General features: G+C 46.7%; 6 protein-coding genes across 7 annotated transcripts; 2 read left to right on the top strand and 4 right to left on the bottom strand.

The window, feature by feature from the left end:
• The first annotated feature begins 368 nt into the window (after positions 1-368).
• On the top strand, positions 369-10,325 carry LOC6593423 (protein cup). Its single transcript, XM_002019093.2, has 7 exons — positions 369-428; positions 484-946; positions 1,139-2,011; positions 4,369-4,923; positions 4,982-5,792; positions 5,857-6,615; positions 10,263-10,325. The coding sequence occupies exons 2-7, from the start codon at positions 494-496 to the stop codon at positions 10,274-10,276; spliced, it is 3,465 nt and encodes a 1,154-aa protein (XP_002019129.1). The 5' UTR covers positions 369-428; positions 484-493; the 3' UTR covers positions 10,277-10,325.
• Positions 2,328-4,098, bottom strand: LOC6593424 (probable galactose-1-phosphate uridylyltransferase). Its single transcript, XM_002019094.2, has 4 exons — positions 3,745-4,098; positions 3,511-3,680; positions 3,246-3,451; positions 2,328-3,177 (listed from the first exon to the last, which is right to left on the bottom strand). Exons 1-4 carry the CDS (start codon positions 3,761-3,763, stop codon positions 2,520-2,522), a joined length of 1,053 nt encoding a protein of 350 aa, XP_002019130.2. The 5' UTR covers positions 3,764-4,098; the 3' UTR covers positions 2,328-2,519.
• On the top strand, positions 6,555-10,729 carry LOC113565548. 2 transcript variants are annotated; one of them, XM_026987859.1, is made up of 2 exons: positions 6,555-6,615; positions 10,263-10,729. In XM_026987859.1, the coding sequence occupies exon 2, from the start codon at positions 10,263-10,265 to the stop codon at positions 10,467-10,469; it is 207 nt and encodes a 68-aa protein (XP_026843660.1). In that variant the 5' UTR covers positions 6,555-6,615; the 3' UTR covers positions 10,470-10,729. The 2 variants fall into 2 exon arrangements, with proteins under 2 accessions (XP_026843660.1, XP_026843661.1); XM_026987860.1 differs by lacking the exon at positions 6,555-6,615 and adding an exon at positions 10,146-10,204.
• On the bottom strand, positions 7,885-9,509 carry LOC6593425 (serine protease inhibitor 27A). Its single transcript, XM_002019095.2, has one exon. The coding sequence runs from the start codon at positions 9,300-9,302 to the stop codon at positions 7,959-7,961; it is 1,344 nt and encodes a 447-aa protein (XP_002019131.1). The 5' UTR covers positions 9,303-9,509; the 3' UTR covers positions 7,885-7,958.
• LOC6593542 (protein cortex) lies at positions 10,712-12,543 on the bottom strand. Its single transcript, XM_002019096.2, has 5 exons — positions 12,427-12,543; positions 12,213-12,359; positions 11,360-12,149; positions 11,154-11,303; positions 10,712-11,084 (listed from the first exon to the last, which is right to left on the bottom strand). Exons 1-5 carry the CDS (start codon positions 12,541-12,543, stop codon positions 10,822-10,824), a joined length of 1,467 nt encoding a protein of 488 aa, XP_002019132.1. The 3' UTR covers positions 10,712-10,821.
• Positions 12,544-12,725: 182 nt separating this feature from the next.
• Positions 12,726-13,626, bottom strand: LOC6593543 (non-structural maintenance of chromosomes element 1 homolog). The gene has a single exon (XM_002019097.2). It carries the CDS (start codon positions 13,503-13,505, stop codon positions 12,780-12,782), a length of 726 nt encoding a protein of 241 aa, XP_002019133.1. The 5' UTR covers positions 13,506-13,626; the 3' UTR covers positions 12,726-12,779.
• Positions 13,627-14,380: the final 754 nt, after the last annotated feature.

Here is a 14,380-nt window from a genome sequence, read left to right as displayed (position 1 = left end):
TATCGATATTTTTGTGCGATAAGCGGAACATGAATCCAATTTTGCTACTTCATACATGCATATTGTTGGGAATGGCGTTAGTATACCCTATTTGCGCTAATAATACGCATTCTCAATACTGTTGACAACATTAAGACATAAGAATAAGGATAGCGTATGTGGAGACTCTAGGCCGGAATATTTAGAACCATAATTGTGATTGTTATTTTCAAAATAAAACGCCGATAGGTTCCTCTCGAACATCGATATCTTGTTCTTTCTACCTCCCCTCCTTGTTCGTAAAGGTGTTTGAGCGCATAACGGAACTTAGGATCGATCTTGTGTTAAACGTGATTTTGTTCTTTTTCGCACTATTAAGTAGGAAGTTTTGATATAATCCGAAAAGTGCCTATTTTAAATAATTTTAAATACAATTAATTTTCGTTCCTGTAAGTATATACTTGGTAATATTAATAACTCGAACTCAATTAAGCAACTAAGCAGCTAAAGTGCAATGCAAATGGCTGAGACTAATCAAGATGGCGCTGGCGCCCTGAAAATTTCGACTGAAGAACCCAAGAAGCCAAAAACTGTTCGTCATCTGATCTCTGAGCTGGAAAAGACTGACCCGCCGTCCATAGAAGAAGTCTCCACACCTTGCGAGAATGATAAGGTCATGTTTGTCTATCCGCCACCACCGCCTCCACCAACACCAGTACAGGTGCCGCTGCCGTCCAAAGCAGCACTTCCCTTACCGATGCCGTTAGATCGCGAAGAGGATGAAGCTAATTCGGAGAAATGGGAAGATCCCTGTGCCCCGCCGCCGCCACCTCCAATGCCCTCGAATGCCTTCCTGTCCAGCGGCTTGGGCTATCTGAAGCTCACGGCCGTCAAGTTGAAGGATGCCCTGGAGGAGGCCATAACCAAGATAGAGACCAACAAGCGCCATCAGAAGGTAACCATCAAAGTGAGTGTGGCCATTTTTATATTAAGACAATTTAAGCATATCGATACACATATGTATTTTCCCAGCAAATGCAAACTGAAACTGTTTATAGAATGTCACACACACACACACACACTCCCACCTTTGGGATGCTCCTATTCCTCTGTCATTTTACTTAAAACGTTTGTTTATCCTTTACTTTTTGCTGTGTAGCCATCTCACCAGATAGATCAAGTTAAATGGGAGGCCATTGAAATGTTGCCAAGATGCTCTTGGGACATGCTGGATGCCAGAGCAGCTGCCTCGTCATGCGTGGCTCCCTGCATGGCTGTGATGGTGCACCCGAAGAACAAGAAGCCAGCCATCTTTGTGCAGCTGGAGAGGATTATGAAGGTTAACCGCCTGTTGGCCAAGCAAAACAAGACCCAAATGGCCATTTCCCAAGAGCCCATACCGCTGTTTGCCGCCGTTAAGTCGCACCACGAGGATGAGGGACTGACACTGCAGGTGCTCTCGGCAAGAGCATCCACACCATATACCCAGCCCACGAGCATGCTGTCGTGTACGGCTGTCAGCTGCGACTTGGAACATGATTCGCCGAAGAAACATCAGAAGGAAGTCGCCCCCCCGCTGGAGCAGCGCCATTCAGCGCACCAGAAACATGCTCCTGCATCATCGGCCAGCAAACCAGGAAACGTGAAGGCTCACAAAACAACAGTTCGTCGCTCGCCAGTTCCCTTTCGAACCCACTACACGCGCTCCAGCCTGCTGGACATACGCGGCGAAATGCTGAATGCCCTCGCGCATCGTTCCAAGGAGATTTTTGCTATGCCCCGGATCGCAACCTGCGACGACATCGAACTGGAGGCTCGCTTGCGGCGTATGAACCTGTGGCGTACTGCCGCAGATTCAACTCGATTCAGGTCTCGCTCGAATCCCACGACCTTTCACAACACCAATAACAACCACAACAACAACAATAATGAATGCATGCCAGCCTTCTATAAGAACAAGAACAAGCCGCATCTAATCAGTGACGAGTCCATCATCCAGAGCCAGCCCCCGCAACCCCAAACGGAATTCCAGGTGAGTGCTAAGGCCCTTCTAAAAATAGAAAAACGTAAGGCTATCTAGCAGATCGATCGTTTCTTGGGGAGTCTATCAATCGAATAAGAAAGGCTTTGCTTCGATTTTGATAAATTTTGTAGACCGATCTAGGAAGAATAAGTTCTGCCCCCTCATCAAGAGTGAATAAACATTTACTTAATATAAACATATTTTATATAGGAATAATACAAAGTCCTCAATCTCATTATCATTCTCAGCTTATCTGATCAACTAATGATTACTATTGCTTCTGACCTCCAAGGGTCGTTGGAAATCATGCTCAATCGCTCTTCTCTGGTCCCCTGAATACAGTCGAAACTTTATTCTAGAACGTTTTATTTTCAATCGTAACTTTTTTTTAGTATTTACTTTTATGAGATTTTGTTCCCTTGTTTGTTGCACAATTCATATGTATATATAATGGTTCTAACTACCGACAGCCGTCTGGCGATTAAATGAAAGTCGAGTGCGCAAGGGTTGTGGGCACTCATTTCTCTAGGTAATGACACTTTCCATCAACTTCTCGAAGTTTTTGTGCCGCCTGCTCGGGCGTGAGATCCCGCTGAGCCATCGCCAAGAGTTCAAATCCAACCATGAACTTGCGTACCGTTGCCGAGCGCAGCAGCGGGGGATAGTAGATGGCATGTAGCGTCCAATGGGCGCTGGAGGCATGGGCATGTTCCGGTCCCGTCGGTGCACCATGCCAGCCCATGGAGTAAGGGAACGAGCATTGGAAAAGATTGTCATATTTGGTGGTCAGCTCCTTGATGGTCACAGCCAGATTGTAGCGTTGATCCACAGTCAGGTCATTGATGCGCTTGTTGTTGTTCCGCGAGATGAGCATCGTTTCGAAGGGCCAGGTGGCCCAGAAGGGCACCACAACCAGCCAGTCGGGATTCTCGATCACAATGCGCTCTCTGCGTTGCAGTTCCCGCTCCACATAGTCGCTCAACAGTGGCCTGTCGTTTGTGGCATAGTAGGCACGCAGTCGCTCCTGCTTCAGTTGCGGTTCTGTGGGCAGAAACGAGCACGACCAGATCTGGCAATGCGGATGGGGATTCGAGCAGCCCATAGCAGACCCCTTGTTCTCGAATATCTGCACCCAGGCATACTTCGAGCTCAGCTCGTTGAATTGATTGATCCATCTGATGGGGAAACCGATAGAATTAGCATTTTTGTTATCTCCAACAAATCCAGGGACCATATAACTCACTCGTTGATAACAACGACAATTTCCGCGGCCGTCATCGTGGGCAAGGTGAGATTTGACTTGGGATGGAAGCACATGACGCGACAATTGCCCCGCGCTGGAGCTATCTGGAACAGGGGATCATCGCTGTTGGGTGGAGCCGGCACCTGCTCCACCAAGGCCGGAAAGTCGTTCTCAAAGACGTAGGTACCCTCGTAAGTAGGCGTTTGCTAGAAGACGGTACACATGACGGAAAGATCATTATTGAGCCGGATTACAGGGTATTTACAATTCCGTTGGGTCGCGTAACGCCAGGACAAAGGGGATTGGTGGGATCGAAGTCGGGAAGTTCGTTCTTCTGTGCCTTCTCCTGCTGTCCCGACCAGGGACGTTGCGTGCGATGGGGGCACACGAGTACCCATGTTCCGGTGAGGGGGTTCAGGCGCCTATGCTGGTGCTCTGCAAAAAATGAAACGGGACTTAGCTTTGACAGAACATCCAGTGTCCCTTTCTCACGTGGTACCAGTGGCAACAAACTGCATCGTGTCGAACGTCTCGCACTTGTACCGGCCTTAAATCAGATTATGAAAACTATTTACAGTTACTTTTGCTGTTCTATTCTGTTCTGTTCCGTTCTGTTCTGCTCTGCTGTGCTCTGCTCCGGATTTGGGGTGGTACACGAGACCAGGCAATGTCTGTCAACTAACTGACCGAGTTACGATTACGCTGGCTGTTGCGGTTTGTGCATGCTTGGACCAGGCAAAGTTGAGTTTTTTGATTCGCGGAGCTCACTTTTCCCTTTTTCATTATTATTGCTCTCTCCTCTTTGCTCTCTCGCACTCTCGCAATCGCTGTCTGAACGCTTAGCAAGCAGCAGAGCCCGTACTTTAGTGGAACTGTTGTTTTTATTAGCTTTATCTATCCCACACGTCGCCACTCGACACCACAGCTGGCCATGCTGATAGGAATAGTTGTACTTTTGTGGGTGTGTGTGTCAGTATATTTGCGCGCAATTAGGGATGAACCCCAGGCGATTACTGTTTCTTTCTGCCTCGACCAAAAGCTTATCAAATTAGCAATCGAATTTAAAATTTAAATTTGAAAATATGTATTTTGTATTAAACTTGAGCACTGCTTCTCCTGCAAGGATCCCGCTATTGTCAATCAAAGACGAATTGGCAGCGGCCGTTTCAACCATTCCACAAAGTGGCCCTACAGTAGTGCGGACTACCATCCGTATAATAAAACCAAACTCCATCTGGATGAAGGAAACTTGAAGCATCAGAACAGCGGCAACATGACGGTTTTGCAGTTCTTTGACAACGGCGAAATTAGTAGCTCGAAGATGAGCCAGCCGAACGGTCGACCCAATACCCCGGTAATGGGTATGTCCAACAATCGCTCGGATAACGAGACCATGATGTCCAATGAGTCCAGCGAAGACCTAAGCCGTGCCAATGAGAACTATGTGAAGCGCGTAATGTCCGGTTTCCTGGTTGTGTCGAAGCCCAAGTCCCGCGAATCGGAGGAGCGACACCATCGCCGCTACAGGAACCAAAGCGAGGAGCCGGAATGGTTCAGCTGTGGCCCAACCTCCAGGCTGGACACCATCGAGTTGTGCGGCTTTGATGAGGACGAGGAAAGGATGCTCAAGGAGGGCCATCACCATGCCGAAATGGACAGGGAAGGGCAAAAGCATAAGGTAAGTGCTCAATGTGCACCAAGTGGTGGTCCTTATATATTTCCTTTATACTTACTAGATGGATCAGAACAAGTACAAGTGGACCCATCCAGATGCCGCCATTTCACGCAACAAATTTATGCCCAAACATGATACCAACAACAATCACAGCATGGACAACATGAACAAGGTGATGAACGCTGAACAGCATCCGCATCAGCATCCACAGATATCCAAGGAGGAGAAGCGTTCTGGTGGCGGTAGCGGCCGATCATTCCAGTTTGATAAGTTCAATCAGAGTTACGAGAACAACAATTATATAAACCAGCAGCAGCAGCCACTTCCACAAAAGCACCAGCCACAGCAGGGAATGCCAATGCAGCAGCCACAGCCGCCGTCTTGCGACAGCAACAATTCTAAATTCATGTCATTCTTTGAACGTGAGAGAAATGGGTCATCGTCTTCGTTAAATGAATTCTTCAAGCAGGCCATGACCCATAACCCGAATCCACACAAAGAGCAGCAGCCCAAATCCCTGCCAGGCCACATGCCCTCGGTGGAACAATTGGAGGCCAAGTGGCGTCGCAATTCTCTCACCACAGCTGCTGCTGGTGGGGGGGAATCTGTCCATCAGAATAATCAGTCTGATAATTTCCAAAAGCTAATTGGCTCGCTCAGTGCCTCGAAAGCAGCCCCACCTCCGCAGCCGGTCACCACTGATGCTATTTCCACATTCATCATTCAGCAGCAGGCATACCAGCAGCAGCAACAGAAACAACACATGCTCATACAGCAGCAACAGCAGCAGACCGCCTTTCTGGCCGGCCTCCAGCTGAAGGCGATCCTCGGCCGTGCTGATACCCAATTGCTGTTGCTACGCCTGACCAAAGGTAAGGACTAGGAAATGGCCAAGACTCAGAGCATCTCTAAATCCATTTGCATTGATTTTCTTAGGGGAAATTTCCAAGCACGGCTTGCTGGTTCAGTTGGCCAACCCGCGTCTCTGCAACACAGATCGGGAGGCCATTACGGCAGTGCTGCAGTTCACCAACACTCAGCAGCAGCAACAGCAGCACCAGCAGCAGCTGGACATGCTCTCGAGCACGGTGATTGCCAGCCAGCTGCAAAATCTCCATCACCTGACCATTGTCCAGCAGAGTCTGGCTGCGAGACAGCAGCAGCAGAAGCAACAGCAGCAGCAGCAGTTCCCACAGCAGACTCAACAGCTGTCGCAGGAGGATCTGCAGGCCCATGCCAATCTAATAATGAGAAATGCTGTAATGAAGCGTAAAATGGAGGAGCAGTCCTCCATGCTGATCAATGGTGGTGCTGTTGTTGGAGTCAAGAATCCGGCACAGCAGCAGCAACAGCAATCTCGTGGCCAGCAGCAGCGTCAGAATCGTCCGGATACCTCAGCCAATGCTTTGCTTCATGCTCTTATATCTGGCAATGGCAATGCCATTGGCAACACTCCCCAGGCCCCAACTGGGATACCCAACTTGGGAGGTGGACAGCTTCCTCGACGTACCGCTGATGGAAGTTTCCAAAATGCTGACTTAACACAGCAGCAGCAGCAGCCCCACTTTCCGACACAGTACAATAACAATCCATATTATCTGCAGCAGCCGCCACAAATTCGCCAACAAAACAACCAGAAAGCACAGATGAAGGCCCCACAGCCGCCTATGGCCATGCCGTTGCCCAGTGGCATAGGTAAGTGATAAATAAATACATTTTCTAAGAAGTGCGGGGCCTAACATTATGTTGTGGCCTCTTTTTCCTCTCCATTTACCCTTTTTCCGTGTCTGAGTCAGGGCAAGCAAATATTCAGCAAAGTGCACTTTCACGGTATTATTGTTTGCAAACTGGTTTTACGATTCCGGTGCAAACATTACACACCACCCAAAGTGTTTTACACATATTGCAAATGCATATAGATCGCGCATCTGTTGATTCAGAGTGTCTCTCATCTGAGCACACCATTTCAGGGATATATCTTGAAGTTTAGTATCGTTTTCAACAATTTATATCACTCTTATGCATATTGACTCGGCTATAAAGAAGTGAACAAGCGAATAATGTGAAAGTTTTGCACGAAAACTTTATACAGGAAGGACAAAGAAAGCGCCTTGAGATGTTGCCATGATTCCACTTTATTTTCTGATTCCATTTGTTATTGGAAATATTATTTTTAAACAATACTTTTAATTTATCAAACGAGGATATTATTGTGGGTGCAACATATATAAGGAAATATTTAACATTAATTCCAATAATTTCGTAGTAAGTTCCTTGTTAAAAGAATGAATAATATTGTAGTTCAAATCAAGTATTGCGTCCGCCATCCACATTAGGCTGAAAATTTTGGTCAGTGTAAAACTCTAACTGATTCATGTTCTCTGCGGCTGCCGGCAGCCGGGTAGAATAATAAAGCCGTTTGTCCATAGGCCCGAAGCGAGACGCATAAGACAGCTCTGCTCTATATGGTCTATCAGAGAAAAATTTGAAATCTTCGCATTTCTTAACACTTAAATCTTTAAAAATATTTCGAAAGAGCTGTGGACACTTCTCTATTTGTACACAGATCTTAATTTGCTGAACAAACTTTCCGATTTGTCTAAGCCCCTGTGTAGAACGCCTCATTCCCGTGAGTCATGAGTCGTGTTTGTGCATAAGATGAGCGTTAACTTTACAAATTGATTTACCAATAGAGGAGATCGTTAAACGTTACGTACTTGGGACATTCCCAAAGCTAGATGTTGAGGTATTTTGCATCTACATCGCTCGCTTTCAATTGTTCAAGGCATGCCTGCCTGCTTGCCGTCAAAGTAGAGTCGTATATAAGAAAAAAAAACAACGACAGTGCCAGAGAGTGCCTTTGGCTTTATCAGCGAACCAAACGGAATGGAATGACTATGGAGAGGTGGAATCGCCGCCACGCACGATTACTGGGGCTGTGTGTGAAACCATGTCAAGAGCAAATTTATGTGTTTCGATTCTTAGTTGTTTATTGCATATTACAAGATTATACACCGCGGCGAGTGTGTGGCTTAGGCCTAGGCCTGGGGCTTGTGAACCTTTCCGGCAAACAGTATATTCCCAGTGGACTCTTCCTCGATGAAGAACACAAAGGGACGATTCACATTGAACTCCTCGATGGTTGTGCTGCCCCCGAACTTGTTCTCGATCTCCACAACGGTGGCTGCATAAGCCTCGGTACCTTTTTCGTTCACATTTATGCCGGCCTTTTGCAGGATGTTGGAGACCTTCACCTTCCCGGCCACATCGGCTCCACGCGTCAGTCCTGGCAGTGAGGCGCTATCCTCGAAGATCTCTCGCACGCCCAGACTCTTGAGAGTCTCTTTGAAGTCTTGCTGGTAGTCAAAGTGGAACTTGGGCAGCGTCACCTTCACTTTGACCTCCTCCATGGCCCACTGGGCGCCCTTCAACTCATCGTTTTCCAGCGTATGGACCAGCTCGTGGATGCCATCGAGTGCGTAGGGCAGCAGCACAAACATGGAGTTCTTTCCCTTGTAGGGTAGTCGGAGGATTTGGGCCTTCAGCTTCTCAGAGTTGTGGTAGTAGAAAAAGTCCGTCTGTTCCATGTACTCCACGCGCGACTGCTCCTTCTGGTTGCGGAAGAAGGCGCCCTGGTAGGTGCTGGCAAACTGCCGGCGCCACAGTCCATTGAAGTAGATGAGATTGGTGAGCAGCATCACGCTGCTCCGCACATTGTCCGGACTCACCAGCTGGCTGAGCCGGCCCTGTGTGATGTTGCTGGCCCACTCGTTGATGGCGTCGGCCGCCGCCTGGGCGTTGCTGAAGTCTAAGGCCTCGACCTCGCTGTCATAGAAGTGCTTTAGGGTGGCCGTGAACTTCTGTTGAGTTTCGATGAAGCTGTCGGTGAAAAGCTTGGTGCGCACGCTGAGAGTGTCGTGGAGCTGGTTCTCCTTCTTGAACGAGTTGAGCGTCTTGCGGTAGAACTCGCGCACATTGTTCTGCGACCTGATATCCGTTTGGGTGTTGGCCAGCTCCCGCAGCGTCTGGGTATCGGCGCCGGCAGCCTCCGAGAGCAGGGCCAGGACCAGCTTGATGGAGAACGGCGATATGATCACATTCTTTGCTTCCGTCTCATTCTGCAGCACTGTCTTCAGCAGCTGCCACGAGAACTGGTCGTGGGAGTCGCTTCTGAATGGCACAAAGGTGTCAATGTCATCATACCCTCCGGGCATCGCTGGCAGCGCCACTGGTCCGATCGGCACCTTGTCTGTCCGCGTCTCAAACACGCCCTGAGGCGTCGTTATCGTCGGTATTGAGTTGCCATTCGCCGACGCTGATGCTCCAAATACCAGCAGAAGACCTGCCAGCAATCTGCTCAAAGCCAGATTTTTGCTTATCATTATTATTATGCTCCCCAATCGATACGATCGATACGATTTTCTTGTGTCTATTATTCTCCTTTTCTCGACCACCAAAGCAACTGTTAAATAGATGCGCGCTGCTGCTGTTGCGGGAGAGACTACGACACCACACAGAGACACTGAACACAGTAGAAGAGAGCGAGAGAGGACGAATGGAATGACGGACGACGATAACCGTTGTGCTCCGCGATCCCAATTGGATTGACTCAAGAGTCTGAGCGGGCAAGCTTAAAAACCAGCTTCAGAGCTAGCTCTGTCAACGTCGCGGTGGCTGCGCGCGTGTTTGTTTTTGTTGGGAGTCCCAAACGCCAGCAGCGCACGTCACAGTCTCCTGAACATGGGTCAGGTCTTTTTTCCCCATTTCTCTTTATTTCCCCTCCTTTGCCCCATGAATTCGATTTCAGCCATTTGCATAGTGTTTTCCCATATACATGAGCATTGACTTGATTCATATTCTTGGAGAATACCTAAACTTGCCGGAACAACATGACCAAATACTATTTAATTAATGGCATTTAAATAATATTTGAATTTTAAATAACATTGCCATTTTGATTTAACAAATCTGGCAATGCTGTAAACAGTGCTGGGAAACTTTTTCTGCTTGGCAGCTCAGCTGTTTTGTGCTCATGGTTCCGTGCCGTTGATGTAACAACCAAACCGGCTGAAGACATAAAATTTATTATAAAAATCCACTCTCGTGAAATGCAAATTCGTCGTCCTCGTGGTGTGACAATTCCTCAGTTAATGGTAGTAACCGCTCTCGGGGTACTAGGAGGCATATACATTTGGCAGCCATTGATATTGAAATTCAAAGACGAAAAGAAAACAGACAGTGAACCGAAGGCTCCAACAGCAGCGGCAGTCACAAATTCCACAAAGTTCGAATGACTCGTAACTCTTAGTTGGCCTTTATTTAATTGCATTCTTTTCTTACAGATGAGTTTCATTAACGGACTCAAGAAGTTCGCCACCACGACCGTGGGTCTGATGGCCATCGGCATCGGCTCCACCGTCCTCATTTATACCGGCCATCGGTTTATTGTGAAACCCTACCAATCCAAGCAACGACGCCTCCAAGCGGAAGCCTGTGCGGACTATCTGTTTCAGCAGGAGGCCCATCCGATCCGCAGCGATCTCCGATAGAGAGCGAGCACTGTGTCCAGTAATTTTACCACATCCATCATATAAAATATATATTACATCCTTTTACGTAAACCCGAGGGAACAGTGAAGTTTTTAGGTTCATAAATTAATCATTGATTTCAGTAGAGTAAATGCATTAGGTTATTCAATGAAATTTTATTGGAAGCAACAACATGAATTGAATAAGTAATGAAAACAAAGAAGCTAGCCAACCAGCCAATAGATATGTTTAAACATTGAAATAAATTCCATATAAAGAATGGCTTGCGTTTAATTTGTTTCACACCGAATAACAACACTTAGCGGATAAAACATTTAATTTAAGATCTAACATTTTGCTGTTATGGACTGATCACCGAATCCCTCTAAACAGACACAAGGAACTGCACTTCTCCTTGGCCTCTTGGGCCTGCCTCTTGAGTACAGCCTCCCTCTTGTGGGTGGGAAAGAAGTTCCACAGCGAGAAGGTGTCATCAAGACCACCTGTGGCTATGTTTGTTCCATCTGGACTCCACATCAGGAACAGAGTGCCACGATCCTGGTGGGCTAGCAGATCAACCACTCGATTCAGTGAGGCAAGAACGAGAATTTCACACACCAGACATTCCATTTCATCTGCAGACATCGTGGAATGCTTAAATTATGAGCAATATATGCCGGATAAAAACCCAGATTACTACCTACCACCCCTGATGATGTTGACCAGCAACTCGCCTGTGATCTTGCTGAATGTGACTGTCTTGATATTGATCCTGTCGTCCTTGCGCTTGTATGTGGCCACAAATTTCCGACGCGGTATGTTGAAGATGAAAATGGAGGCGGGACATCTTTCCACTGGATCGAATATACGGATATTAAGGGTCTAGGCCGATTTCGGGTTATGATCTTACCCACAGCCAAGTCCACGCCCGTCCAGGGATGCCAGTCGAAGACCACGGCCTTCGACCTGCAGCCCAATTTCAGGAGGCGATTCTTCAGCCTAGCATCGAATATGAAGATGGTGCCATCTGTGTCGCCCGATGCAAAGTATCGCATATTGGGTGAGAACCTGATCATAGATATCTTATGTCTGTGCTCTCGGATCTGAAGGGACGTCATTTTGGGGCGGGTGAGGACCACAATGATGCCACAGTGGGTGCCACACAGCAACTCGTTGCCATCGTGCGACCACTCAATGCAGCGTATGAACCCCATCGACTTGAGGAAGTATTTTCGATACGAGACTATAAACTCCATTGTAGGTGTGACCGCCCATAGATCCAGGACTGGATAGGTGCCATCCATGCAGCCAATGGCGAGGTATTTGCCATCGGGCGAATATTTAAGCGAAGTCGGTGACTCCACACTGAAAATCATGGTACTTTCGTCCAGATTGCGCCATATCATTACGTCCTGGCCGGACGAAATGGCCACCAGGTCGTTTGAAGCCCAGTCCATCATATTGTAATCGATCGGACTGCAAATTCCAGGCATATCGTGCGTGGCATTCTGAAAGGCGGTCGGTCTGCTGCGTGGCAAACAGGGCCAGTCGGCATCAATGCTGACCATGCCGCTCAATTGGGATCGGGATCCCTGCAGATTACTGAACTGCAGCAGGCGGTGCTCTTGGATGTGAAAAGCGCTGTTGATGATGGAAATGAAGCTGCTCTGACGCCAATAGCTAGAGGTTAAAGTGATGCCCTACGAGTGCATTGAATAACTGTACATCGAATCACTTGAAGAACATCCAAACATAATCCTCACCGTTTCCAGAATATCCCTCTCTTCCCTGCGTCCTACGTACTTCAGATTGAAATCAATATTCTCCCGCTCAAATCGCTTCGGTATGAATCGTTCGCCGCAATACGAGACGTGCTGCTTTTCATTCTTGCTGCTTAAAAATTTCTCGCTCTGTTTAAAAAATAAACATTTTGCAGATGAGTGGGAGAACCAGGCTTCTACTTCGACTTTTCTACACCTTATAGGCCTCTTGCTGCCAGAATTTGCGGCGCACCTTTGTGAATGGTGTTACGGACTTTTTGTCCATTTTTGCACATTTATTTGGACTATCACAAACACTCATCTCGACGAACATTTAATTCTTTCTGCCCAGCAGATTGCATTATACTCGCGCCATTTTAATGTTTGCTCTTCTTAAAGCCGCACCGCCCCCTCAAGAGAGTAACTACAGTTAGCCCACAGAGTACACACACTCTCACCCAAACCTAAACGGTTCTAGTCAGTGCAGTGCAGCACGAGAAAGAATAACTAGTTGGATTTGCTAAACACTCATTTCGTTTCATGTTAATTTTATTTGTACATATGTATTATTTATGGCTGGGGTGTTACCGAGCGCCGGCCATCTGTGGACACACGCAATGGAGTTTTCCACAGTTCGTTGCAGGACGGACAATTTGACCGCTTCTGCAAAAATTTGCGTATGCAGTCACGATGATACTGAATGTGGCAGGAATCACAGCGAATATCCCATAGCACCAGGTTAGAGCACAGCTTACAACTCTCTATGTTTTCCGCGTGATTGGAGCGCAAATAGAAACCAAGCTCCACAAGTGTTCGGGGTCCCAGGTAGATGTTGTCTTCAGCCTCCAGGAAGTATCCCATTTGGCACCACTTCTTGAGCAGCTCCTGCATCCGGAGCTTCTTAGGCGGCTTTTCAATGCCCAGATCACTGTAAGTCTGATTCCAGGCCATGCAGCAGTTTTCTTCATCAGCTATTTTATCCAACAGCTTTGCAAAGTATTGGCATTCCTCTGCATCGAGACCAGTGTTTGCTATGGTGTCCGGCGTGGCATCTGTCTTAGCGTACACCAAGTACTCCTCGTCCTCCAATGCATGTTTTATGAAAACCAGCGTCTGATCAAAAACACGAATGCAGCCATCAATTTCGCCGACAAAAGCTTTCAGTGCCTCCTTGTTTGCCGGTTTGTCAACTTTATGGAGCTCGCACAGCGGTGATAATATTTGATCAATCAACCCATAGCTGAGGGTGCTGTGGTTCTTGCAGGCACGTAGAAATGCGCGCTTAACCAAATCCATATAGAATTTGTTTTTTTCTGACGTTGTAAGTTTATTAACTGTCGAGTAACTTAGTATTTGTCGAGTTAAAGAATTATTGTTTAGTGTTTGGTACGCTAATGTTAGCCCACTTAAGCCCCCTATATTTAAATAATTCAATTACTTGAGGTAAATGACGGAAAATATTAACGACTGTAAGTTCTTCTTGTAGATTAATCCTATCCTTCCTTTTAACTTGCAAAAAACCCCACGAATCTTTCTCCTGAACTGCTCTAAAACTAGTAAATTTTTATTATTTTCGCTGGAAAATTAAAATACCCCCATGGCTTATAATAGGTTAATTGTTCTTCGTCAAGGATTGGAAACCAAATTGATCAATTTTGATGTTCCGTCAAGTATTATTAGCTAGATAGAACATTTTGCCATGCCCACATAGGTTTCTACGGTGTATGAATCAATTTTCTACTTCACTAGCTTATTCTTAATACTGGCTTTTATTGGAACTTCCCAAAAAAAGGCATAAGCGAAATAGGTCAAACAAAAAAAGGTTTTAGCGAAAGTGGGCAAACAAAAAAACGAAAGATGCTAGTCCTTCATATTGCTCAATTTAGAGATTCCGTTGAAGAATTCTGGCTTACAAAACCCTTAGTTCTTCCCACATAATGTTATCCCATTGATGAATATATTTTCTACAAGAATGGCTAGTTTTTGGCCTATTCATGCATTTGATTAGGTGTTTGTATACAAATCCTGATTCCTGTAGCAATTCTTGGTCTCTTGGTCTCTCTTGGCATAACCCCTGCAAATTGATTTGTTCCTTTAGGCTATAAAAATAATGTGATCTCAACCAGATTCAGCAATCTGATAGATATGGTCATTCTCTATGATTGTGCGTT

The sequence above is a fragment of the Drosophila persimilis genome, unplaced genomic scaffold (genome assembly GCF_003286085.1).
Source record: "Drosophila persimilis strain 14011-0111.01,24,50 unplaced genomic scaffold, DperRS2 tig00000124-arrow-pilon, whole genome shotgun sequence".
Lineage (NCBI taxonomy): Eukaryota > Metazoa > Arthropoda > Insecta > Diptera > Drosophilidae > Drosophila > Drosophila persimilis.
The sequence above is the reverse complement of the archived record's forward strand: the minus strand, read 5'-3'. Positions and strand labels throughout refer to the sequence as shown.

What these genes read in the sequence shown, in the direction of transcription:
- LOC6593423 (XM_002019093.2), top strand. Translation starts at nt 494, where the DNA reads ATGCAAATGGCTGAGACTAATCAAGATGGCGCTGGCGCCCTGAAAATT. An exon ending in ATCAGAAGGTAACCATCAAA is followed by an intron (nt 947 to 1,138) that starts GTGAGTGTGGCC and finishes TTTGCTGTGTAG; the next exon opens with CCATCTCACCAGATAGATCA. An exon ending in AACCCCAAACGGAATTCCAG is followed by an intron (nt 2,012 to 4,368) that starts GTGAGTGCTAAG and finishes TTCTCCTGCAAG; the next exon opens with GATCCCGCTATTGTCAATCA.
- LOC6593424 (XM_002019094.2), bottom strand. An exon ending in TTACGCGACCCAACGGAATT is followed by an intron (nt 3,452 to 3,510) that starts GTAAATACCCTG and finishes ACCGTCTTCTAG; the next exon opens with CAAACGCCTACTTACGAGGG. An exon ending in ATTGTCGTTGTTATCAACGA is followed by an intron (nt 3,178 to 3,245) that starts GTGAGTTATATG and finishes TTTCCCCATCAG; the next exon opens with ATGGATCAATCAATTCAACG.
- LOC6593425 (XM_002019095.2), bottom strand. Translation starts at nt 9,302, where the DNA reads ATGATAAGCAAAAATCTGGCTTTGAGCAGATTGCTGGCAGGTCTTCTG.
- LOC113565548 (XM_026987859.1), top strand. Translation starts at nt 10,263, where the DNA reads ATGAGTTTCATTAACGGACTCAAGAAGTTCGCCACCACGACCGTGGGT.
- LOC6593542 (XM_002019096.2), bottom strand. Translation starts at nt 12,543, where the DNA reads ATGTTCGTCGAGATGAGTGTTTGTGATAGTCCAAATAAATGTGCAAAA. An exon ending in AGAGGGATATTCTGGAAACG is followed by an intron (nt 12,150 to 12,212) that starts GTGAGGATTATG and finishes ATGCACTCGTAG; the next exon opens with GGCATCACTTTAACCTCTAG. An exon ending in GGTCAACATCATCAGGGGTG is followed by an intron (nt 11,085 to 11,153) that starts GTAGGTAGTAAT and finishes CGATGTCTGCAG; the next exon opens with ATGAAATGGAATGTCTGGTG.
- LOC6593543 (XM_002019097.2), bottom strand. Translation starts at nt 13,505, where the DNA reads ATGGATTTGGTTAAGCGCGCATTTCTACGTGCCTGCAAGAACCACAGC.